General features: G+C 44.8%; 1 protein-coding gene across 1 annotated transcript in view; it reads right to left on the bottom strand.

The window, feature by feature from the left end:
- Window positions 1–10,784: 10,784 nt before the first annotated feature.
- LOC130128449 (glutamate receptor ionotropic, kainate 5-like) overlaps window positions 10,785–25,950 on the bottom strand; it is a 175,608-nt gene continuing 160,442 nt past the window's right edge. Inside the window, exons 20-21 of the mRNA XM_056298057.1 lie at window positions 15,438–15,664; window positions 10,785–11,606 (exon numbers count right to left, since the gene is read on the bottom strand). Of these exons, the coding sequence (XP_056154032.1) occupies window positions 10,785–11,606; window positions 15,438–15,664 (1,049 nt within the window). The remainder of the gene's footprint in view (window positions 11,607–15,437; window positions 15,665–25,950) is intronic.

Below are 25,950 nucleotides of genomic sequence, written 5' to 3' on the forward strand. Positions count from 1 at the left end.
GGAGACCATGTGGTACTGTAACTGGAGACCATGTAGTACTGTAAATGGAGACAGTGTAGTACTGTAAATGGAGACAGTGTAGTACTGTAAATGGAGACCATGTGGTACTGTAACCGGAGACAGTATAGTACTGTAAATGGAGACCATGTGGTACTGTAACCGGAGACAGTATAGTACTGTAACTGGAGACCATGTGGTACTGTAAATGGAGACAGTATAGTACTGTAAATGGAGACCATGTGGTACTGTAACTGGAGACAGTGTAGTACTGTAAATGGAGACCATGTGGTACTGTAACTGGAGACCATGTGGTACTGTAAATGGAGACAGTATAGTACTGTAACTGAAGACCATGTGGTACTGTAAATGGAGACAGTATAGTACTGTAAATGGAGACAGTGTAGTAATGTAAATGGAGACCATGGAGACAGTATAGTACTGTAAATGGAGACCATGTAGTACTGTAAATGGAGACAGTGTAGTACTCTAAATGGAGACCATGTGGCACTGTAACTGGAGACCATGTAGTACTGTAAATGGAGACCATGTGGTACTGTAACTGGAGACAGTGTACTACTGTAAATGGAGACCATGTGGTACTGTAACTGGAGACCATGTACTACTGTAAATGGAGACCATGTGGTACTGTAAATGGAGACAGTGTAGTACTGTAAATGGAGACAGTATAGTACTGTAAATGGAGACCATGTGGTACTGTAAATGGAGACAGTGTAGTACTGTAAATGGAGACAGTATAGTACTGTAAATGGAGACCATGTGGTACTGTAACTGGAGACAGGATAGTACTGTAAATGGAGACCATGTGGTACTGTAACCGGAGACAGTATAGTACTGTAAATGGAGACCATGTGGTACTGTAACCGGAGACCATGTGGTACTGTAACTGGAGACCATGTGGTACTGTAAATGGAGACAGTGTAGTACTGTAAATGGAGACAGTGTAGTACTGTAAATGGAGACCATGTGGTAGTGTAACCGGAGACCATGTGGTACTGTAACTGGAGACCATGTGGTACTGTAAATGGAGACAGTGTAGTACTGTAAATGGAGACAGTGTAGTACTGTAACCGGAGACAGTATAGTACTGTAAATGGAGTCCATGTGGTACTGTAACTGGAGACCATGTGGTACTGTAAATGGAGACAGTGTAGTACTGTAAATGGAGACAGTATAGTACTGTAAATGGAGACCATGTGGTACTGTAACCGGAGACAGTATAGTACTGTAAATGGAGACCATGTGGTACTGTAACTGGAGACAGTGTACTACTGTAAATGGAGACCATGTGGTACTGTAACTGGAGACAGTGTACTACTGTAAATGGAGACCATGTGGTACTGTAACTGGAGACAGTGTACTACTGTAAATGGAGACCATGTGGTACTGTAACTGGAGACAGTGTACTACTGTAAATGGAGACCATGTGGTACTGTAACTGGAGACAGTGTACTACTGTAAATGGAGACCATGTGGTATTGCGGCTACTCTCCCTACAAGTGGCGCCCAGCCAAAATGACCCCATCGACGCAACGCAGAATGTCCAGCGAGGTAAAAAAAGGACCCTTGAGTAACAACTAAAGATAAGATAAGACACTTTGTCATCGTGCGCACATAACGAAATTTCATGCGGTGACTCTCAGACCATCATCACCAGACAAGGTTAAAAACAAGATAAAAACAAGAACAAACAACATGTCGTATCCATAAGTGAGGTAGTAAAGCTGATAGTGAGACAATAGACGAACTAAAGGCTTGAAGGAATCAGGAAAACACCGAGCAGGCGTGGTGTCCGTAGCAGGGCACTGCAGAGGACGCCGCTGCTCTCCAAAAAAACCAAACAAAAAGGAAACACTGCCGCAGGCCTGACCTTTACCTGACACCACTGCTGCACACTTGAACGAAAACTCAGTGTGCATTAATATTTCATCCCTCTACTTGGTATTCTGCAAAATACACAGACTTTGCAATACATCGTGGATGACACGTTTCTGTGCAGCACTACAGCACAGTGTATGTGCCCTGCTCCTGTTTACTCCTGACACAAGTGCTCAATCAAGGGGGATGTGCTCCGTCTTGTGGCGTGGCGTAAGAGGCCAACAGTGCTTGACTTCCTATTAGGGATGCACAATACCGGATTGTTGCCGATATGCTGATATTTTCCAACTCATTTTTGTCGACTGGCGATGCTGATACTGACATATGCACATATTTTTTCCTCCTCGTTGCAGAGAACATCAAGTCTGTCCTGTAGTGGACTGAACTGAGGCTGCTAGACTGACCTGCGCAGAGGCCCGCGCTGCTGATCTCTATGGCTGGTCTATTTTCTTTTTCTCTCTGTGCAGCTGCGCGGCCCTCCAACAGGTAAAAACTACACAGAACTGTGTAAAACACGAGTACAGTCCGTTTAAAGTAATTAAGATAAATACCTCAGCTGTCATTACAGCGTGAGCTCTAATGACAGCTGATGATTGCACATAGCATGAAACAGGCTTGTACTGTCTAATTAAAAAATTACTTGAATCACTGGATTATATATATATATTATATATAAAATAGCTATATATATAACTATATATATATATAACTATATATAACTATATATATATTTATATATATATATAAATATAAAACTATCCATCTGTCATCTGAACCGCTTATCCTGCTCTCAGGATTGCTGGATGCTGGAGCCTATTGGGCAGCAGGCGGGGATATATATATATATATACACACACACACACATATATATATATATATAGATATATAGCGTTTTGGTGTTATAAGTGCTCAACTAATGAGGAGCAGAATATCAATACAGATGCAGGACAAACAGTTTTAATGCATAGCAGTAAGACGCACGAAACAGACCTGTACTCTGCAATGCATTAAAATGTTTTGTCCTGCAATATATATATATATATATATATATATATATATATATATTGTGTGTGTGTGTGTGCGCGCGCGTGTAGGAAAAAAAACGTTAATGCCTTAAAGTTTTTTTAAAACTATAAATCGCATTAACGTTTTTTCCTACGTCTTAATATTCCGCTCCTCATTTGTTGAGCGCGTGTATCCGCACCATTGGTGGTTTCCGGGAAAGAAAAACAGGATGTAGTTACACGTCTGTGCCAGCAGAGGGACGCTGTGCAGGAGAGCTCTGCCGGTGTTGCCGCGGATTAAACCTCCCCTGCTATGAAACGGTCCTAACATCTACTCCCGTATTGTCACAGTGTGTGTGTGGTGTGTGTTGTGTGTCCGTGTGAGAGTCTATAAACGGCCCAACTAAAGCACTCGGGGCCTCGATTCTTTTTGGAGGTTATTGGGGATGATCGGGGGCACCTATAATTTTTTTTAGCAGAACATTAATTAAAATTATGCATAATTAATTATGCATAAATATGCAAAATATGAATTTTTCTAAAACCCACCTTTCTCGGCATTTCAGATGATTCTGAGCATCTTTGATTTTTTCACCTATATAAAAAAAAATGTGGGACTTAGAAATGTTTTGGCATGATGCAAAATATATGCATTTTTGCAAAAACGCACTTATGATCCTCATTTTTTGGGAGGTGGTAGGTATTGTTCCAGAGAGGACCAGAAAAATAGCAGAACATTAAAATATAATTGTAATAATTATGCATAATTATACAAAATGTGCATTTTCTAAAAATGGCTAAAAACCACTTTTCTCGGCATTTCAGATGATTCTGAGCATTTGGGGGGAGGGAGTTGGAGTGGGGGGGGGGTTTAGGGGCAGGGGGAAGGCGGTTAGCTGGCAGGAGGAAGAGGAGGGAGATTTAGACGGGTGGAGGACCAAACCGCTACATTGTAGCGGGGTTCTTCTAGTCTTGAGTATTTCCATACAGAGATGCTAATAAGCGGCTCTTTTAGCAGAATCCCAGCTGGGAATGTGAGGGGGGTGGGGGTGGGGTGGGGTGAGGGGGGGTTCTGCCAGGTTATGAATATTTGAAAGTCGGGCGAGTGAAGCGCAGGTTGGTGAAGGCCGCCACTGGAAGAAGTACTGTACTGCTCTGTACTCGGTGTTCATGTTCACACACTTGTCATAAGAGCCAGTCGGTGTTGTGGGACAGTTGTGTCGTGTTGTCAGTGTAATGTGTCTCTGTATTCAGGTGCTTAAACAAGGCTAATCACTAAACTAGCTGTTAACTCTGATTAGCGTGATGGAGCATTAAAGGCGCATTTCGCTGATTTGTTGCCATTGAAGCCATTCGGGTTGAACATTTTAATGGTTTGTAGTACAACTACAACGTGATTTAACTGATTTTGGTTATTAAAGGGTAATGTTAGCAGTGATAATTCAATTCGTATTCATGTGAAAGCGAAACAAATGAAAATGTTTAAAAAAAGTTAAAATGGATGTTACAGATGTTAAAGATAAATAATCCATTTATCAATGCTAAACATAACAATTGTGACATTCCTCTCATTGTAATCAGTTTATCCTTCATTCATTGGTTATACGTTGTAAGTCAATGTAAGATGTTCTAAATGAAGAAAAGAAGCTAATGAGGTCTCATGTTGGAAGAAGAACAGAGGACAGAATCACTTATTAGAACTCTGCACGATGTGTGTAGGTTGGTGTTTGAACTACCAGAGTCTGGATAGTTCTGTGATGGCGAGCCCAGCCCAGCGAGACTGTGGACGGCCGTGGATGCGGTGTGGCCTACCATGGGATCTGTCCACAGAGGAAGTCGGACAAGCTTGAGTCACTCATTCAAGACACCAGATAAGTACACGTACACACTATTGGCTTTACCCAGGTAGAAGTAATCATAGTAGTAGTACAAACAACACAGTCAAGCACAAAGAAACTCAGCTCTTTGGATCAACATACACACAGGGACAAGGAACTGAACCCGTTGCTCGGACCCTTTAACATTAAGGAGCATAAGTTGGAACGTTCAGCTCACAAGACTTATTTTTTTATTTTCTCTCTTTTATTTGTTACTTTTATTTTATGGTTTACAAATGATAGCGCTGTTTGGATGTGTTATTGTTGTGAGGCAATAAAACTGCCAAATCTCCAGCTCCATGCCAACTCCTCTCGAGAGTTAATCAAGGCATACCACTCCTCGAACCTAGGTAGATGTTAGTGTCCCTTTTCTTCCGTTGGTTAGGACTAGAGGCGCCACATATATATAAAACGTCTCCTGACACCGGACTGTCTGTGTTTCTTCTCTGGATGTTTTCGTTTGGCCTTTATTTCAAGGCTCAACGGGATTTTAAGGTCCGACTGTTTTCAGAGCCTCAAGCAGAGAAAACTAATGCTGTAATTCAACCCCACTGAGCCAGCCTCCTGTCCTACGAAGCCCTCTTATTAAGCTTCTCATCACCTTATGATTTTTGTTTTTTTTTGTTTTAATAAAATTGGATGTGAAAGTCATAACTTAACCCGCTTTGGGTAACTGCTCATTCAGATCAGTATACTACAGTTAGTACAAGATCACAGCTTGTTTTTCCCGAGGTTTTTGATATTCTGGATGACGGCTCTCAGGATTGCACGTGGAATTCATTGGTTGTGGCTGCAGGGAAAAAACTCTGCTATCAAACATTTCCTGTGAACACAGCAGGTGAAATACACACCTGATCTGAGTGCAGAATGCAAATCAACTTATCTGAGACATGACCTGCATGGCTCAAGCCCCCGTTTTTACTCTTTCGAAATGCAGCCACATGATAAAGACTCCTGGTTGAAATGTACCGGAGGACAAGACAAAGATAAGGAATTGGTTTTGCACAATAGCTAAAATTCTGAACACAATGATAATGTTGCTTGTCTTGACTTCAACATCCAGTCACTTTTTCTATGATTTTAATGATTCAGTGCATGGTATTGTATGAGGAAGTCAGGCGTGGCAGAGAAGTATGTAGGAGTGGTGCAGGATATGTATGAGGGCAGTGTGACAGTGGTGAGGTGTGCGGTTGGAATGACAGATGGGTTCAAGGTGGAGGTGGGATTACGTCAAGGATCGGCTCTGAGCCCTTTCTTGTTTGCAATGGTGACGATCGGGCAGGAGTCAACGTGGTCTATGATGTTTGTGGATGACATTGTGATCTGTAGCGAGAGTAGGTTTCAGGTTGAGGTGAGCCTGGAGAGGTGGAGGTATGGAAGTCAGTAGGAGCAAGAAGGGATACATGAGAATTCCTCCCTGAATACGTGAATGAGAGGGAGGGCAGTGGAATGGTGAGGATGCAAGGAATAAAGGTGGACGAGTTTCAATACTTGAAGCCAACAAAGTAACGGGGAGTGCAGAAGAGAGGCGAAGAAGAGAGTGCAGGCAGGGTGGAGTGGGTGGAGAAGAGTGTCAGGAGTGATTTGTGACAGAAGGGTCCCAGCAAGAGTTAAAGGGAAGGTTTACAAGATGGTTGTGAGACCAGCTATGTTATATGGTTTGGAGACAGTGGCACTGATGAGAAGACAGGAGGTGGAGCTGGAGGTGGCAGAGATGAAGATGATGACATTTTCATTGGGAGTGATGAAGAAGGACAGGATTAGGAAGGAGTATATTAGAGGGACAGCTCAGGCTGGACGGTTTGGAGACAAAGCAAGAGAGACAAGGTTGAGATGGTTTGGACATGTGTGGAGGAGAGATGCTGAGTATATTGGGAGAAGGATGCTGAATATGGAGCTGCCAGGGAAGAGGAGAAGAGGAAGGCCAAAGAGGAGGTTTATGGATGTGGTGAGGGAGGACATGCAGGTGGCTGGTGTGACAGAGGAAGATGCAGAGGACAGGAAGAGACGGAAACGGATGATCCGCTGTGGCGCCCCCTAATGGGAACAACCGAAAGAAGCAGGAGGAGGAGGAGGGATGATTTAGTGCATCTGCCCTTTGATATTAACTTGGGTTTTGATTTATATTCTGCTTAGTGCTTTTTTTTTACATTGAGGGCAATTGCAACATTTTCTTGCTAGTTTGTTGGATAAAATGTTGGACTGTAAATACACACAAAAACATTTATTTCCACTCACTTACTCTTAAGAGAGACATCAGCTCACAACTTCAGAGTTGTGTAGTTGCCTTTCTTTAGACTGAGATGGACTAACGTAGGTCAAAACTATTTTGTCCAACATTAAAGCTGCTAGGAAGTGTTTTGGGACTTTACACACCCTTGTGGACAAAAGTGGTAACGTTTCTTGTAAGAAAGACTTCATTTGCCATAAGCACAGCCTCTTATCCTAACAAGCTCTCCATTCATCATGTTATTTGGTGCCTTTATCTTGAAGAGAAGCGTGAGAGATATAGTGGGGTTTTGTGAGACAGGCAGCCATGAGGTGATGCGTCTCTGGTTATGGCTTTGTCAATCATCTTGTCAAATTTCATGGGGAAATCTGACCCGGAGACAAGCATTAGGAATCATGATGGAGAAATAGCTACTCTTTTTGCTGACGGTGTCATTTTATTATGTTGGTAATATAGAGACATACAAATTAAAATGAGGCTGATGAAAAACTCCTCATAGCCATGTTGATGTGACTACACCACAGTAGTGTAACTCATGAGCTATTCTAACATGACAACGTGGAGTAAAACGGTATGACCTCCCGTGTTGCCTCCGGCTTGGTCGGGCGTCTTTACAGACCCAACCGGCCGTGTCTGCGGGTGGGAAGTCGGATGTGTCCTGGTTGCTGCACTAGCGCCTCCTCTGGTCGGTCGGGGCGCCTGTTAAGGGGGGAGGGAGAATCAGAATACTTTAACTGGGGGGAGGTAGCGTGATCCTCCCACGTGCTACGTCCCCCTGGTGAAACTCCTCACTGTCAGGTGAAAAGAAGCGGCTGGTGACTCCACATGTATGGGAGGAGGCATGTGGTAGTCTGCAGCCCTCCCCGGATCAGCAGAGGGGGTGGAGCAGAGACCGGGACGGCTCAGAAGAGTGGGGTAGTTGGCCGGCTACAATTGGGGAGAAAAGGGGGGGGGGCAGTATGGCCTGCCATGACACACAGTTGTATTTACAATCTAATTACAGTTGAGCATCTGAGGCACATCGAGGAATTTGTATCGAAACAAGTTCGCACTTTTCTGACACGAGCTTCTGAAATGTGGGTTTCTCCCCACGACTGCATCCACGTCTGCTAAGCGGGCCGTGGATGACGTCTGACACGGTCCTTGAGAAACAGCCCAACTTAAAGAAACAATTTGCAAAGTGCTGGAAAGTTTTCCACGGGAAGGCGACATGTTTCTGGCACATCATTTTAAAAGGGTCCGGAGGGAATTACAGTATAGTTGTGCTGTTACAGTCACAGGAAGGAAGGCGTTGACCCTCGCTGCCGGTGCCCTTGCTCAGCAGCGAGAAGAGGGAAGGACAGTACAATAGTATTACTTTCTTTGAATTTGCACTATTTAAGTCTGTGTTATTGGTCTGCTGCAAGTCTGTTTTCTGCTGCCCTGAATGATTTTAGGGAAAAGTGACGCTCACTTTCGTTTCTTTAGTTGTCTTGAACTCTGGAGGCTGAGATACGTTTTAAACTGGGCTTGCGTTGTCGTTCAGGGCGTTCTTTGGAGCACAAACCAAACTGCTCTGGCGCCGACTCCACCGTTCCCATCTCGTCCAGCCACCGTCCTGGCCTCGCTGCCCCTCAGCTAAATGATCTGCCGACCTTTGACCCAGCCTGTCTATTCCAGCCTTGGCTGCTGTTTAGCTGTGCTACATAATGCCCTTCATATCTTGAAAGGTCATTTTTCAAAATGTAATTTCATTATTATTTCAACATCTTGACTGGGTGGTGACGCAGCCAACAAAGTTGAGCTTCCTTTTGAAAACTTGTCGGACCAAATCTGCAGCGCGGCGGTTGGCTGATGTAATCGATTTATTGATCATTTGGTCAAAAACCAGACAACAGGGCAGCTGGGTAGCATGGCGGTCTATTCCATTGCCTACCGACACGGGGATCGCCGGTTCGAATCCCCGCGTTGCCTTCGTCTTGGTCGGGCATCCCTGCGGACACAATTGACCGTGTCTGCGGGTGGGAAACGGGATGTGGGTATGTGTCCTGGTCGCTGCACTAGCGCCTCCTCTGGTCGGTCGGGGCGCCTGTTAGGGGGAGCGGGGAACTGGAGGGAATAACGTGATCCAAAAAAACCCCCGACATTTGGTACATTGATGTATTTTTTTTATTCCAAATGTGTGTCTATATATTGAACATAAGAGGGCAGGGCGCCTCCTACAGTTAGCCCACACTTCAGTAGCAATAATAATGAGAACAGTTTAACAATGGAATTCATGTCGGGTTGGTTTGTCTTCAGGAATCCATCGAGCACTGGTGTAGAAATCTGGAGGAGCTTACGAAAGATGGGAGGCGAGGAAAAAAGGTTTCAGACTGCATGACAACTCATCCACACACACATTCACAGGGGCATCCCTCTCCTACAACAGCACTGTGGTAAAATGTTCATTCTCGTTTCTCCTGTTTTAAATACAAAGTGTCGCCTCTTGTTGCCCCGGTTCGGGGGAAAATAATCATTTCACTATGTGTAGTATGATTATTTAATATAAAAATGTGTTTCCTCCACAAAGGTCAGTGGCTGAGTGACAAGTCGTCCTGCATGGTGGCGGCGATACGTGACACACCGATTTTCAATTTGACTACTTACGTAATGGATTATGTACTCGATATTACTGGCGGTACTGTCGCCTTTACTGACAGTACTGTCAGTACTACACGCAAGTCAGGGAGAAGGCCGCCTGCCGTCGGGTCGGATGCTTGGCTGGTGGGAGAGGACGGCGTGACCTCCGAGTCGTCGGCGTGACCGGAATGGATACGTCAAAGTGTGACAACAGCACGAAAAACAAACCGGCACGAATGGAAGAACGGAAGGAAAGATGCGGAAACGGAAATCCAACGATGGACGCCTCGAGAAGCCATGAACTACAAAACTTCTCTTCTTTAAAATCTCCTGCGCTGGATGAAAAACAACATCCTACCTTGCTGTAGGACAAGAGTTTCTCTACACGTGTGTGTCTGCGTGTCTGCGTGTGTGTGTCCTGACCTTACACCCGGGCCTTGTCGTACAGACTCAACTCCATTAGTGACGTCTGACAGAGTGTGAAGCTCCTGTGTGTGTGTGTGTGTGTGTCTCAACATGGACAGAAACACTCCTGCTCTGTATTCACTTGCAACTAACGAAGTATCGCAGATCCAGTCGACAGTGTGGTCCCTCTGTACACGCCCACCAACAAGTCCCGCCCACCTCCCTGACGGACAGATGACATCACAAATCAACAGACGCCATTGTTCAGTCGCTGAAACATGGAGTCTCTAAAGAGAGTCGGGAGTTTTTCGGGGCGTCTCTTCAGCGTCTCTCTCGAGCCTTGCTTGACGACTCGAGACTGCACAGCTGTAAGTTTCTTCTCCAGATGTTAAATAAAAACCGTTGTTACCTCCTGCTCCAGTACAGATGTTTCACAATGGTTTCATCACTTCACCCTTCTGTGTAGGTGAGTGTTCTCTTTCATTTGCCCCTATGAGAGGCTTCACAGTGGGGTTTCTCTTCATGGATTGTGCAAACGGGTCAAAGTGTTCCCCTGCATCTGCCCCCACCGACAGGCCAAAGTGGACCGAGTCAGTTCTGCCGGTAAACGCCACCAATTCCCAGTTTATTATTCCCAAACCCTGGTGATTGTTCGGGGCCACCAGCAAGGCCACGACAAATCAGTGGTCCGTCATCCAGACGTGCCCCCAATGAAACAATGTGACCTCTCTGAGGGTGGTCCATGTGACCATCTCCCTCACTCCCCCCTACTTAGTCCTGCCCCCCCAGCATGTCTGTGGGAGGGTGCGTTGGGGTTTTGGCCGGGGGCTGCGGCCTGGGTGGAGGTGTTGGTTTCATTTTGAGCCGCTGCGGGCTCCCCCCGCCGTCGCTCTCCGCTCTGTCAGAGGAGGAGGAGGCTGGGGGAGGCGGAGGGGGAAGTCGGGGGAGGGACATGGAGCCGTGGTGGTGGTGATGGTGGTGGTGGTGGTGGTGGGAATGCGGGTGCGAGTGGATCCGAGAGCATGAGGCGGAGGAGAGTGAGGAGGAAGGAGGCGGAAGAGGAAGGGGAGGTGGCACCGGCCGCAGGCCCTGGATTCGCCGGCACTCCTGACAGATGCGCACATGACTGCAGCTCTGCATCAGGGCGCGGGGTGCCGGGGGGGGCGGGGCCAGAAGGGCCCGTGGTACCGGGAGAGGCGGTGCCAGCAGGGTGGCCGACGTCGTGGGGAGAGGGAGCGGGGGCGTGCTGGTGGCGCTGACTCCCAGTGGGTCCTCCAGGAGCTTCTGGGGCCCTGGCCCCAGCTCCAGCCCTCCTCCTCCTCCTCCGGCCAGCCCCCCCATTGTGCCCACCCCACCGCCAACCCCCGGCAGGCTGCCCGTCAGCGGGCCCGAGCCGCTGTACAGCTTGCCGTTGCTGAGGCGCATGTCGCGGACCAGGCGGATAGGGCGGGGTGTGGACAGCGCCAGGCGGGATGGATGGCGCAGGACTCCACCTCCCGTGTGCGCCAGTGGGCGGCGCCGGCGAGAGCGCGAGCTCTTCTTACAGGAGACGGCGTTCCTGAACTCTGTCAGCATCTCTTGACATACAGAGACCTGAAAGAGAGACAAAGGGAGAGAGAGAGACTGCTTAGAGGGGTGTTCTGTGTTTTGCTCCAGACCTCCACTGACAGTAGAAATAAATAAAGAAATGCAGGTTTAGTTTCGTTTCATTTCAAATCATTTCCTGAGCTGTAGTTTGGATGTCCATGGCAGTCGTATTGTCAGTACTGGTCTGTTGCTGAACAGCACCCAAACGTCACACACTGATGTCACACCTCAACTAATCCTGACAGTGGAGGTCGCTTTGACAGTAAAACATCAGCAGCCGGACACCATTAAAGATCAATCAATCAATCAACACTTAATTAATGATCAGATCCTCGTAGTATATTAGCCCGGATGTTAGACAGCCCCCCCCCCCCGGTAAATTACGTCTGGAAAAGTTCGGATCGTGTAACATTTTAAGACTGGACTTCTCAATGTTGTTATACATCCACAACAGCAGATGGCAGCAACGATCTGTCAGTACGAGATACACGTTTTCTGGTTAATTGAAATAACATTTAAAACGATGACATTTGACTTTTATTTTCATATAAAAATCTTGATGTAGCTTTTATTTTTATCTAAATGAGAATATCGGCTTACCTTGTTACATTCAGCGTGTTGTTATCACATGGTGTCAACTGAAATGATTTTGTATGCAAAGTCTTTTCCAGAAGCAGGCGAGACCAGGTGGGACTAGTGGGGCCGTCTCATAACCGGGCCAATACGTCTTTAACTATTTATGTGAATGTCTGAATGAATGAGCCAACGATGCTTTAATTCAGAGCTGCGAAAGACCGCGTGCATCACGACCACATACACTCCAGACACGTGTGGGTGTGTGGGTGTGTGTGTGTGTGTGTGTGTGTGTGTGTGTGTGTGTGTGTGTGTGTGTGTGTGTCTCATAAACTCCACTGAAGGCCAAACAAAGTGGTCGACATCAGAGTGAATGTGAAACTAGAGAGAGGAGAGGCAAACAACACCGATGTGTGTGATGAGGCAGATGCACCGTTAGTAGACTAGTCTCACAACACCTCCACCCATCACACGGTGGAGTCCAGGACTCCTCAACATGGAATGTGTTGTAGAAGAATGACCCTGACACAAACGGTCGTGCTCCGAATATCTGACTACTGCCGCGAGAACTAATTTAAATCCTCCGCTGACCTCCAAAACATGAAGAGTGACTTTTCCCTTCTTCATACTAATGTTCACAGCCTGCCAGGAAACGGATTCTGCATGCCAACCTCCACTTCTGTGATTCTGCATGCCAACCTCCACTTCTCTCTTCATGGTGACAGGGCTACCTGAAACCTGGTTGACTGAACACAATGCCGATTTGTCTGAATTTAACAACTATAAGCATAGCCATACATATATATCCATATATACACACACACATATATATATATTACAGTGTTTTTTTTCACGGTAACCATCAATGGAGTAGATAAAAGTGCTCAACAATATTAAGATAGATGTGTAGGTAAATGGTACATGAAGCCCAATAATATAGTGCAGTACAGCCACACAGAAAGCAATCATCTGTGCTCTTATCTTGAAAAATACCCCAGTCAGCATAAATAAGAGACTCTCATGTTTATCATCCAGTCAAGCCATCGTTAATGAAGCAGCACCCCCAATACCAGGAAGCCTTACAAACGTGGATATGAGTTCAGGCTAAAGTACAACTCACCATCAACTAGCGACAACCAGCAACAAACCCCCCCCCCCCCAAAAAAAAGCGCAGCAGAAGGTGGAACATCAGCTGGTATAATCCTCCTACAACCACACCACGTGGCCTCTAATATTGGAAAACTATTTTTCAAGCTTTTGGATAAGTGCTTTAGCCCAGACCATCTACTGAGAAAAATATTCAACAGAAACACTGTCAAAATGTTTGACGAGATGGCCTACAGAGACGAGATTGAGCACCTCACATCATCATGGCGTACTACCAACAATCTTGTCCTTAATGTGCAGAAGACAAAGGAGCTGAATGTGGACTTCAGGAGGTCTAGAAGCTGCAGCCACTCCCCCATACACATCAATGGGGTGGAAGTGGAGCGTGTTTCCAGCTTTAAATTCCTTGGAGTCCACATCAGCGAGGACCTTTCGTGGACATTAAACACCCAGGTCCTTGTGAAAAAGGCCCAACAACGCCTGCACTTCCTGAGGAGGCTGAGGAGCGTCCGTCTACCCCCCTAAAATTCTCACCAACTTCTACCACTGCACCATAGAGAGCATCCTGACCATCTGCATCTCCGTCTGGTACGGCAACTGAACCTCAGCAGACCAGAAAGCTCTGCAGCGGGTCATCAAGGCGGCCCAGCATATCACGGTACCCAGCTCCCAGCCATAAAAGACATTTATCACAAACGCTGCCTTCGAAGGGGTCTGAGCATCAGCAGAGATCCCACCCACCCCAACCATGGACTGTTCTCCCCCCTGCGCTCTGGGAGGCGCTACAGGAGCCTCAGAGCCCGCACTACCAGGCTCAAAAACAGCTTCTTTCCACCTGAACCTGGCTACCCACTGAATGTCTGTAGATAATTTTTATATATTTTGTACTCCAGCTCTCTTTTAACTTTTTTTTAGCTTTTGGTCTTCATGTGTGTATATCTTATACTGTGTTTGCTGTGTTTGTCTGTGTCTGTCTTGCAGTGTTTGGTGAAGCCACAGCCCTCATTTCATTTTTAACATGTGCCTTCACATTGTTTTTAATGACAATACAATTGAATTGAATTGAAAAATGAGCTACAGCTGCATGCACAATGTCCAGCAGGTTGTTTCATCCCGCAACACAAGTATCATGGCCAAGGCACACACCCCCTCACCGCAACCAAGCACCTCCAGCTGCAACTGCCGTGTTAAGCCATCGGGTCCTCTTCAAGGAAAATGCCAGATAGAGGGAGTCATCTACCAGGCATCGGTGGCAAGAGAAGACAACTGCAATGTGGACACGTACGTTGGACTAACAGAGGACCCTTTTAAAATGAGGTTTAACGCCCATACGAGTAGCTTCAGACATGAGCATGCAAGAAATGCAACAGCCTTAAGCCACCACATTTGGTCATTGGTAGACAAGAATATCAGTTATTCCGTCTCATGGGAAATCCTTGCAAAGACCAGTGCATATTCAGTTAGGGGTAAAAGATGTGACCTGTGCTTGGCAGAAACGTATTTTATTATTTGCAGACCTGACATGTCCACCTTGAATAATAGAAACCAATTGGCCACCAGCTGTAGACACCGAAAACATATCTCCTTTGTAACTACAAGTAAAACGTCTTCATTACTCCCCCCCCTCCATTATATAATTATATAATTTGTGTTTGTGTGTGTCTTGTGGCTATGACTGATTCATTGTACTTGTGTAACATAGGTGTTTATGGGACGCATTGTTGTCGGGTGCTGTGCTGAACTGTGTCTCCGTCTCTTGCCATGTCTGGAGTTATTGACAGATATATACAAGTTGTGTGTACTGCATTGATATATACAAGTTGTGTGTACTGCATTGCTGTGATTGTTTCCTGCAGCATGCTGCCTGGAGAACGCCACTTTTCAAGCCCCTGGAGGGTTTTTAGGCAATTTCTCCTTCACATTCTCTTCCCAATTATACAATTATACAATTATACATTGTATCTTCTTCTTCCTTTTTTTTCACATGCGTAAATAAAGAAACAAACAAGCAAACAGTCTGCAGATACAACAATAATGATGATAATGATGCACAAACCACACACACACATGCATGAGTATACACACAGGCACACTAAACCACGACCACAAACACACAAATGAACAAGCAGATGAAGGCAAACGGCTGCGGTGACCTACTGGGGGGTGGCTGCTGTGGCTGAGGTCAAAGGCGTGGCCAGGGGCAGGGCAGGAAGTGGAGGAGGAGGAAGAAGAGTGAGGAGGAGGAGGAGGAGTAGGGCGTACCTCGTCAGTCTCGGCCGAGCGTCGCGTGGACCAGACAAACTCCATGATGGCCACGAAGACGGCGATGATGAGACCGCAGATCAGCACCACGAAGATCCCACCGATGTTCTCCATGCCCAGGCCTGGTCGCGCACACGCACACACACACACACACACACACACACACACACACACACACACACACACACACACACACACACACGACACAGGCTACATGTTATTATCATTCACATGTTCCTGGCAGTAAAGCTGCAGTCCTGAACATGTACGTGTATCAACTGTTCGAGTCCTTTTCGTCCGCCGCCATATTTAAGATAAACGCTGTTCCACAAACATTCACACCACGAACACTTTTCTAGTCGCACATTTTAAAGGTTACGGACCGGTATGACTTTCCTGGTCAGGTGACTGGGTGCACGGTGTTTTCTTTACGCCTGCACCATAAATCAGTAGTATAGTTCAGCATCACCGTTGCCCCCTTGACAAACGTGACAGGAATCCGTTTCTCGTTTGGCAACTTTATTTATTGCCCCCACTGCTTGTTTTTTTTCTGGAGACTCGAAGCAACCGGACCCTTCCCCTGCAACCAGTACATTTAAAAAAACAAACCTGCATGTTCTTGCCACCCACCCACAGTAGAGTCATGGCCTGCCCCCCCCTTTTTCCCCCTCCCCAATTGTACTTGGCCAATTACCCCCGCTATTTCGAGCCATCCCGGTCGCTGCTCCACCCCCTCTACTGATCCAGGGAGGGCTGCACACTACCACATGCCTCCTCCCATACACGTGGAGTCGCCAGCCGCTTCTTTTCACCTGACAGTGAGGAGTTTCACCAGGGGGATGTAGCGCGTGGGAAGATCACGCTATTCCCCCCGAAGAGACGCCCCGACCGACCAGAGGAGGCGCTAGTGCAGCGACCAGGACACATGCCCACACCCGGCTTCCCACCCGCAGACACGGCCAGTTGTGTGTGTAGGGACGCCGACCAAGCCGGAGGTACCGCGGGGAGTTGAACCGGCGATCCCTGTGTTGGTAGGCAACAGAATAGACCACCACACCACCCGGACGTCCGTCATAGCCTGTCTCTTAAAGGAACAGTACACATCCCCTTCTACTGACTCCCAGTGGGAAATAAATAAAGAGATATTGAGATATTATGAGATATTATGGACGTAATTTCACAAAATTTGGCGTGCTTCCAAAGAATGTTGTAGCGATTGTGCGTGACAAGTTTCGTTAAGTTTGGACAATCACATGACTAGATAAAGGCAATAGCGTCACTATGGGCCACACCTTACATGTTGATTGACATGTAACCTGGAAATGGAAAGGCCAATCAAAACTCTTAGCAGCTTGTTATCAGCAGCGTTGTGTGGAGGTGACGCACACCAAAGGTCATGCGAATCGGATGAACAGCCTCTGACTAGTGAATGGGCGCGTTAGATTCGAGGGTTTCCAAGGAATTAGAGGAAAAAATAATTTCTTGAAAATTGCATACAGAGCCCGAGATATGACCCAAAACGTAAATGAGCTTATTGTGGCACCCTGCAGAAACAACAACAACAATAATAATAAATAATAATAATCCCTAGCAAAACGACAGGGCTCCCGCAGCTGCCGCTGCTCGGACCCCTGATAATGAAATTAAACATGAACTGTAGACATTCTTGCTCGCAACATCCACCCCCACTACAGAACACCTCACCAAACATTCTCTTCCTTCAATAAGCATAAAGTTAACAGGTGAGAGGATGAAGAGGATGAAGACACATGAGAGGATGAAGACGGATGAAGACATGAGAGGATGAAGACGGATGAAGACATGAGAGGATGAAGACATGAGGATGAAGAGGATGAAGACATAAGATGAAGATGGATGAAGACATGAGAAGATGAAGACGGATGAAGACATGAGAGGATGAAGACGGATGAAGACATGAGGATGAAGAGGATGAAGACATAAGATGAAGATGGATGAAGACATGAGAAGATGAAGACGGATGAAGACATGAGAGGATGAAGACGGATGAAGACATGAGAGGATGAAGACGGATGAAGACGGGTGAATAAGTCTCAACCGTTTCTGGGCTCAACTTAGTCTCATGACTTCACTTTAGCTCTTTACCAAATAGTCCTACTGCATATCACGGTTGAAAGATGCAAATCTTTAGGATTTAAAAAAAGGCTTAAAACAAACAAACAAATAAATAAAGGACTTACATCTGTGTGTCAGAACAAAACTCAGATATTGTCATATTGTGCCGTGTAACATGTAAACGAGACTCCATTGCTTAAAATGTCCCACAAAATCAGGTATGATGTGAAAGCTGATGTTGGTTTGAGATGCTTCACAGAACCGCCCGGGTCCACGTGGTGAAGCTCAGCTGCAGGCTTGCACGTGGTAGCATGCACATGTTTCTAATGCATAGCAGTACAGTCAGGCCGGGGTCACTCCCCAGCTGCTAATGTGTTTACACAAGGAATCAAGACGGTTACGCTGCCCAGCGTCACACCCCTAATTTCGGTCGGACAGCGACCGATCAGATGGGAAACGTTCAAACTGTAACAGCCAATGGGGTAGGTACTGATGATGCACAGCGACCAATGGAGGGGTAGGAAACATCCCAACCAATGGGACTGGGGTTTGATTTGAAAAGCATTTAGGGGCCAGGGCGCTGTTGAAATGGCCTACATTAAAAATATAACAAGGTAACTTATGTGACTTATATAGTGGGGTGGTGTTGGGGCACCAAAATCATAGCACTTCAACATTACTAGTAAAATAACATACATATACACAGTGATAGAGGGTACACAATTATGCCGACTGTCTACTACCCTTGAGACACTCGTAGTACACGGCTCCAAATTCGAGTCTTTCTTATTAGAAACCTCAACCTTTCCAAGTACAACACATCCATTAGTTCCCTTACCCACATACATACGCTGGTGCATTGTCTGACTCCCACAAAAGCAGAACAAGTTTTCCTGCTGCAACCAAACCGAATGAAACGGCCCGAGTTTCATATTTACTTGCCATAAGAAACACACTCGTGGCACCTAAGACAGCGACTAGTGGGTTCGGCTCCCAGTTCTTCTCAAAGGCTTTAGAGACACATTCAAATACACTCTTCCAGTAAGTAAACACTCTCCGACATGTCCAAAGAGAAGGTGTCAGTGTTTCGTTTGCCTCTTCACACCTACCACAGAGGGGGGGTTACGTCAGGGCAAAACTTGTGTAATCTGACTTTGTGGAGTGTAGCCGATGTACTATTTTGAATTGTGTTAGATTGTACCTAGAGTCAACTGAACAAACTTTCAAGGCTTTCTTCCCAAGTCTTACCGTCTGTCTCTTCACTCAACTTGGTCTCCCAGCTTTACTTAAGTGCACTTGTGTTAACGTCGATATATTTTTGTGTAGGTTTATAAAAGTAAGGTACTCTGCAAATCAAAGTTGTTGATATTCTCAAGGGCGTTATGGGAACACATCTTCTCAAAATGTGATATTTTTCCTTACAAATTCTCCGCTTTGCAGCAACTTCAAGAAATGTCAGGCTGGGGTATTACATGCTCTCTGTAGCTGCTCAAACGACATGAAGTGCTTAAATCTTTGATATCCTCACGATTCCAGTCAGTGAAAACTGAATCACTTATTAAGCCTTAAGGGAGGAACGCATGATTTTCACATACTGGACCATTGTTGTAGGTATTCGTGACTTTATGTGTAATCTGATTGCTTTCAGATTTCAAGTGTTTTCCTAAATATAAAACTATTACTGTAATGTAATTTACCTGCTCTGGCGGGGCTGTTAAGAAGGGAAAGAAGAGAGGTCTTATTAAAGATAGCCCAACAGTCAAATGGAGTCTTCGACAGGAAGCTCTTTCTACCATGACATGTTGAATGGAGCTGCCTAGTAGTAAACTTTGAAGCAAGGCAGGCCGAAACCTCCTTCATATCGTCACTGAATTATGTGCTTTTTGGTGATTTGGACAGTTTTGTAGCTCCATATAAAGGACACACTGATTGAGTCCATTACTATTCATTATTTATATTCATTCAATTTATTTTATGTATTTACTCTTTCTGTATTGAGCATAAAGCACTTTGTAACTGTGTTTTAAAAGTGCTATAAAATAAAAATTTAGTTAGTTACTATTTACCATTACTTTTTAATCTCTATATGCTCCTTCTCGCACATGTTATACAGGAACATAAAATAAATGACCATAATTATGCAGATGATTCACAACTGTACGTATCACTATCTCCTGATGACCTCGATCCCTTACATTCTCTAACTCAGTGCACTGATGATATTCAGCTATGGATGTCAGAGAACCTTTTACAATTGAAAAGACAAAACAGAAATACTCTTTTGGTGCAGATTCAGAGACAGAGACCTGCAGCTCATCTCAGTTCTGTCTCTGGAGTGCAAAAGCGAAGCTAGAAATCTGGGTGTAACCATATCAATCATCTCACAAGATCAGCCTTCTACCATTTTAAAAACATTTCAAAACTAAGAGGCTTTCTATCAAAATCAGAATCTGAGGAATTAATCCATGCATTTATAATAAGTAGACTAGACTACTGTAATGGTCTGTTCAACAGCCTCCCAAAATCAGTTGTGCAGCAACTACAGTTAATTCAAAATGTGACTTCTTTTTGACAACAGGCTATGGCTAACTTCTTGGTGTATGTGTGTGGGTGTGTGTGTTTTGTATATTTTGATACTTGTATATTCCGCCCCGATTCCTGTATAACTGCACTAACACCTGTTGATATGCATATTTATTTTCTACAGTTTCATTTTTATGATTGTGTTTTGATTGTATTGTCACTTTATGTAAAGCACATTGTGTTGCCCTGTGTATGAAATGTGCTGTATAAATACAGTTTGACTTGACTTGACTCAAGCTGTTTAAAATAAGAAAGAGGTATGAAAGATGGGATGGCTTGAAAAAGGTACAGAAATCATGGAAGAACTACCATTTTGATAGCATTGATTCTCCCGGCCATGGAGATATGGAGTTTTCCAGAATTCTATATTTTGCTTTAGTTGATAATTTTTCACGCCAGTTAACCCATAGAAGGTCGTCTGCTTTTCTTTTTTTGTGTGTGTGTGATTGTAATTCCAAGATGTGTGAAGCTGCTGTCGGCTTTTTTTGAAAGGAGTGGTCTGCAGAAATTGTTTATTAACATTTGTGGAAATGGGCATTAACTCACTGTTTTCTCAGTTAACTGTAAACCCTGAGAAGAAGCTGAAACTGTTAATTAGTCAGTGTAATGGAGGTATTGATATCTCTGGGCTTGATAGATACAAGAGGACATTGTCAGCATAAAGACAGAGATGGTGTGGGAAATAACCTCTATAGATCCCACAGGGGATCTATAAAAGTTATTTCAGGATTCTGTCTGATACTATTTGCTAATAGCTCCACCATAATTGCAAACAGAAAAGGAGAAAGAGGGCAGCCCTGACAAGTACCACGGTGTATCTCAGTTGGGTGTGAGACATTTTGGTTGGTAATGACTGACGCAATAGGATGCGAATAAATAACATCCATTACCTAAAAAAGGGCCCGAAACCAAATTCTTCCAGTGGGCATAGCATATACTGTCATGCAACCTGGTCAAAGGCACACTGGGCATCTAGTGGAATAATCGCTGCTTCCGATGTGTGCTTCGCATACAGGATATTAAACAGGTGACGTAGGTTGAAAAATGTGTCTCCCTGGGATAGATCCAGTTTGATTTGGATGTTTAATTATGCAAACAATTGTTTTGAGTCTGTTAACTAATATCTTTCCAATGATCTTAGTTGCTATTAGTAACAATGAAATAGGGCAATATGCCGAAACCGCCATTGAATCACAACCAGGCTTTAGAATTAGTGAAATATTTGCTTTGTACAAAGATGGTGAAGTTCAGAAGCTTTCCTTGAATAGTTGAACACCCACAGCAATGGTGTAACTGTGGCATCATATGTCTTAAAAGATTCAATGCCAAAGCCATCGGGACTAAGGGCGTTATTATTCAGAAAGGAGGATATAGCACTGAGTGCTTCCTTTTGTGGTGGTTGAATTAGCTGCTTTCCACCAGTGTTAGTACTTCTCTATATTTGGTCACATTTCATACCGACATTTTTCTTAAAAAATGACACTACACATAAGTGGTCTTCTGTATTACACACTTTATCCAATTCATGATTGTTTGTTTTCTGATTTGGATGCGCAAAATATAGATAATATTCTGTTGTACGGTTCTTTAATTTTGCAAGTAATACTTATCTTTGTTTTGGATCTTACCAAGCATCTCTGGCAAAAAGCCTGAAGCCTGGGAGAGATGGTCTTTTACGTACAGTCCACAGGAAGTGGAAGAAGCCAACGAGGAGATGGAAAAAGGGGGGACTTGAATTTAGAATTCTAATATATATATATTATGTATTTATTTATTTTTGATTTATTATTATTTGCTGGAGGCTAATTCTTTCCTTGTACATAGGGATGGCAGGAAAGATCATAGCCAACCCTTCCCACTCAGGCCAGTTTTCAAAACACTCCCCTCTGGCAAGATGTGGTTTTGTATGTGTTTATATATATATATATATATATATATATATATATATATATATATATATATATATAAAACAGCCTCACAAGCCAGTGAGTCAAGTAAATTCTTTATGAGACAGTACAAGCCTGTTTCATGCCATAAGCAATCATCAGCTGTCAATAAAGCTACTCGAGAAAAGGACATACCATTTACTGCCTCATCATGCACATTATGTGCACAATGTCCAATGGGGAAGGGAGAGGTGCAACAAACAAAAATACAAAAACATGTGATCGCTAAAGGAGGTGCAACATTCAAAATTCAAAAACATGTTATCGCTAATGGTCCAATGGGGGGGGGGGGGGTTATTTGTCTTATTGTCATGATTTATGTATAATTACAAAATAGGTGCTTCTATCTATGTCTGCAACTGCTGGCCAATTCATTCCTGTTATTCAATAAGGACATTTCTGGTTTGCAAATGATGAAATATTTTTCAGTTGGACATAGGTTGCACATTTTACTACTCATTGAATACGGCTTGTTCTTGGAGAGTATTTTCCAGGTGGTTGAATAATTAATGTTTCTGTCCACCAAATTATTAGCGATCAAACGCAGACCCAAAGACCCGTGGTTATGATTTGTGAACAAATCAGTAGCTCCTACACTGAGAATATGCAGCGGCCATGTGACAAGTGAACAAAAGACTCAGACCCGAAAGACCCGTTCGTGAACGAATCAGTAGTTCCTACACTCAGAATATGCTGCATATTCTCCATGTATGAACTAATGTTTGTCACATTAACCTTTGTTCATATGACAAGTGAACAAAAGACTCAGACCCAAAAGACTCGTTCATGAACAAAACTGAGCCCGTAGCTGTCATAATTCGCGAATGAAATGAGTGGTGCACATGCGCCGCCCAGGGAGAAATGAATGAATCACTCACTGAGATGACTCGTTACTCCTGAGTCATACACAGATTCAGTGGCGAGCGGTCATAATAAGCTATAAAGGCGGTGCATGCCCAAGTTATTTGAAAATGACTAGAGAATTTACATACAGTATAATAATGAATTGAAAATCTATTTTCAATAAGTAACATGAGCATTATGTACGTCAAAACGTGTTATTTAAATGTTTGTTTCTCAATTTCTTCGATTGTTTTCTTTTCAAACGGCAACTGCGGGTCTGGTTTTCCGATTCGCATTACCGCAGTCTGCCACATCTATCCTGCTCACGGCAAAGCTGCCAAGTGGTCAGCTTACTTCACGCATGCGCTCTGTGACTCCCAGTTGTCTTGGTGGTCTATGAAAGTGTCTTCGGAGCTTCGGGAGTGTGGTGGGCAGAAAAGCTGGCTCTGAACCAGCTTATCTGGAAACACACATGCGCAACACTGCCATCTAGCGAGCTAGTTACTGTAAGTTGGCACGAGTCTGTCTTGCTCAGTTAGCTCACCGCCATACGTTTCAGTACTTGCCAATATCAGCGACAATTCACATATTTTAGAATCGTTACGTCCTGTCCCGTTTTCTCGGAGGAGTTTTGAAGAGAAAAAGATTATTACTGCAGGAGGACGTCCAACTCCCGAACATGGCAACACAAAATCAACAAAGAATTTCGTCCGTCACTTTCAAGCTCCCTCATACGAAAAACATACACGGCTAGCTGGCTGCCCAAAGTGAGCGAACTATGCTGTTGGCCATGTCTCCTTTTTCCTACAGAACACAGTCTGGACCACGGCAGGTCATGGTGATTTAATCAATCTACATACAGCAATGACAAAACACGAGCGTGCACCTGCACAAACACATTGTCTAGAAAAACTTCAGACATTTGGCAACATGTGAATCCATCACCAGCTGAATGAGGGTGTGCGAACAGCCACAGAGCAACATAACGGGCACGTTGAAAAAAACAGGGACGTGTTAAAGAGACTCGTGGACATCGTTGTGTACCGCGGAACCCAGGAGCAGGCATTCCGGGGACACTCAGAAGGGGAGGGATCGGACAATCGTGGTAATTATATTGAGCTCGTCAACCTACTCCGGAAATATGATGAGAGGCTAGCCCATCATTTGGAGACGTGCAGTGTCTTTTCTGGCATGTCAAGCCACTTCCAAAACGATCTGATGGAATCTGTGGGGAATGTGCTGCTGAATGAAATGAAACCTGAAATCAAACACACAAGCTTTGTAGCCATACTAACTGATGAAACCACCCATGTGTCCAACTTTGCCCAGCTTTCTACAGTCTTGAGGTACGTTACCAAAAAGGGTGTGTGTGTGTGTATATGTGTGTGTGTGTGTGTGAGTGAGGGGTGCGAGTGTATCATTTCCGGTGGTGGGAGGGGGTTGTAGTGGGCGGGCGGTGGTTTGTGTGTGTGTGCCCAGGGTGGGGACGAGGTAGCATACCCAGCTTCAAACGTCACCGCTCGCCACTGCACAGATTAGTTCAAAATGAACAGATCGTTTACGAATGACAAATCACGAGTACAGCAAAATCAGAAAATACAAGCAGAGGACAGGGTCCCTGCAGATACAGACGCCACCACACACATCTAGTGGGTCATAATCAGCAGGAACACTTCATTTGTCATTTCACTTCATGTACTTGTGTACATGAAATAAAAGAAATGCTGTTTCCCCCAGCCCACAGCAGTACAACACAAAGACAAAAACACATCCACAAACTACAAAAACACACTAACACATATATCAAAACTAAAAAAAAAAAAAAAAAAAAAAAAATCACTACCCAAGAGAACGAACAAATGCCAGCCAGGATGAATATGTTGGAACTGCCGGTCTGCATGGGCTAGCAGTTAGCTTAGCCCGCCCCACTTCCGTGTCCTGTCAGACCGCCCTTGGCGTTTCCTCCTTGCGTGCAGCTCCAGGCAGGGGCCGTGGTCCCCGGGCCCACCGGATGAAGCAGACCAAGCTCTCCCAGCCAGACACCCGCAACACACCTCCCCGCACTCCTCACGATGACGTCAAAAACACCAGTCAATGCCAGGTGAGGCCGTCGCCAGACTGTCCTCGGTGTTATCGGAACCGCCAGTCTGCATCAGCTAGCAGTTAGCTTAGCCTGCCCTGCTCCCCCAGCCGATCCAGCGCCAGCTCTCCCAGCCATCAAATGAAGACAAAACTTAGATGCAGATGTGGGCAAAGACACTGCGTGAGGCCGCAGCAAACGTGAATTCGCGCCACCATCTTCCCACACCAGAGGTAGATGGGATAAGTGATGGCTGAGAGGGTTATTTTTGTATGAGTCTATACACTGATTTTTAGGAAAGTCCTACTCATCCTGCCTTTAAGGTTTTGTTTCTCAGGGAAAAAGAAAGCTTGAAAGAGAGAGAAGAACAGGAAGTTTTAGACACACTCAGAGCAAGTAAGAGATATAAGAAGAAATAAAAAAAGAAAGTCAGAAAGATAGAGAGGAAGAAAAGAGGTGAGAGGCTGGAAGACAGACAGAAAAGGAGATTTTTTCATTTCAAAAACAATTTAAACTCACATGAAAGAAAATTATGAAACGTAAGAGGACGTTTCAATGTGAACAAAACGAAAGAAAACATAGCAATAAAATCAAAGTTAAGAAAGCTAAACGCAAAAGTGCCACCATCATTCACTGTACACACACATCACCTATCTACACACCATCCACATACAAAACCTTCCATTCCTTGTAAGAGAGGGGGGGGGCAGACAGAGACAGAGGGGGAAAGAGAGAGAGTCTTTCCTCTTAGGATTTCATCATTTGACCAGAATTCAGTGTTCCTCAGATACAACATGGAACCAGAATACCCAGCACACATTTACCCAACACTGTGTGTGACCTGTTTGTGTCTGTCGTATCA

The sequence above is a fragment of the Lampris incognitus genome, chromosome 18 (assembly GCF_029633865.1).
Source record: "Lampris incognitus isolate fLamInc1 chromosome 18, fLamInc1.hap2, whole genome shotgun sequence".
NCBI lineage: Eukaryota > Metazoa > Chordata > Actinopteri > Lampriformes > Lampridae > Lampris > Lampris incognitus.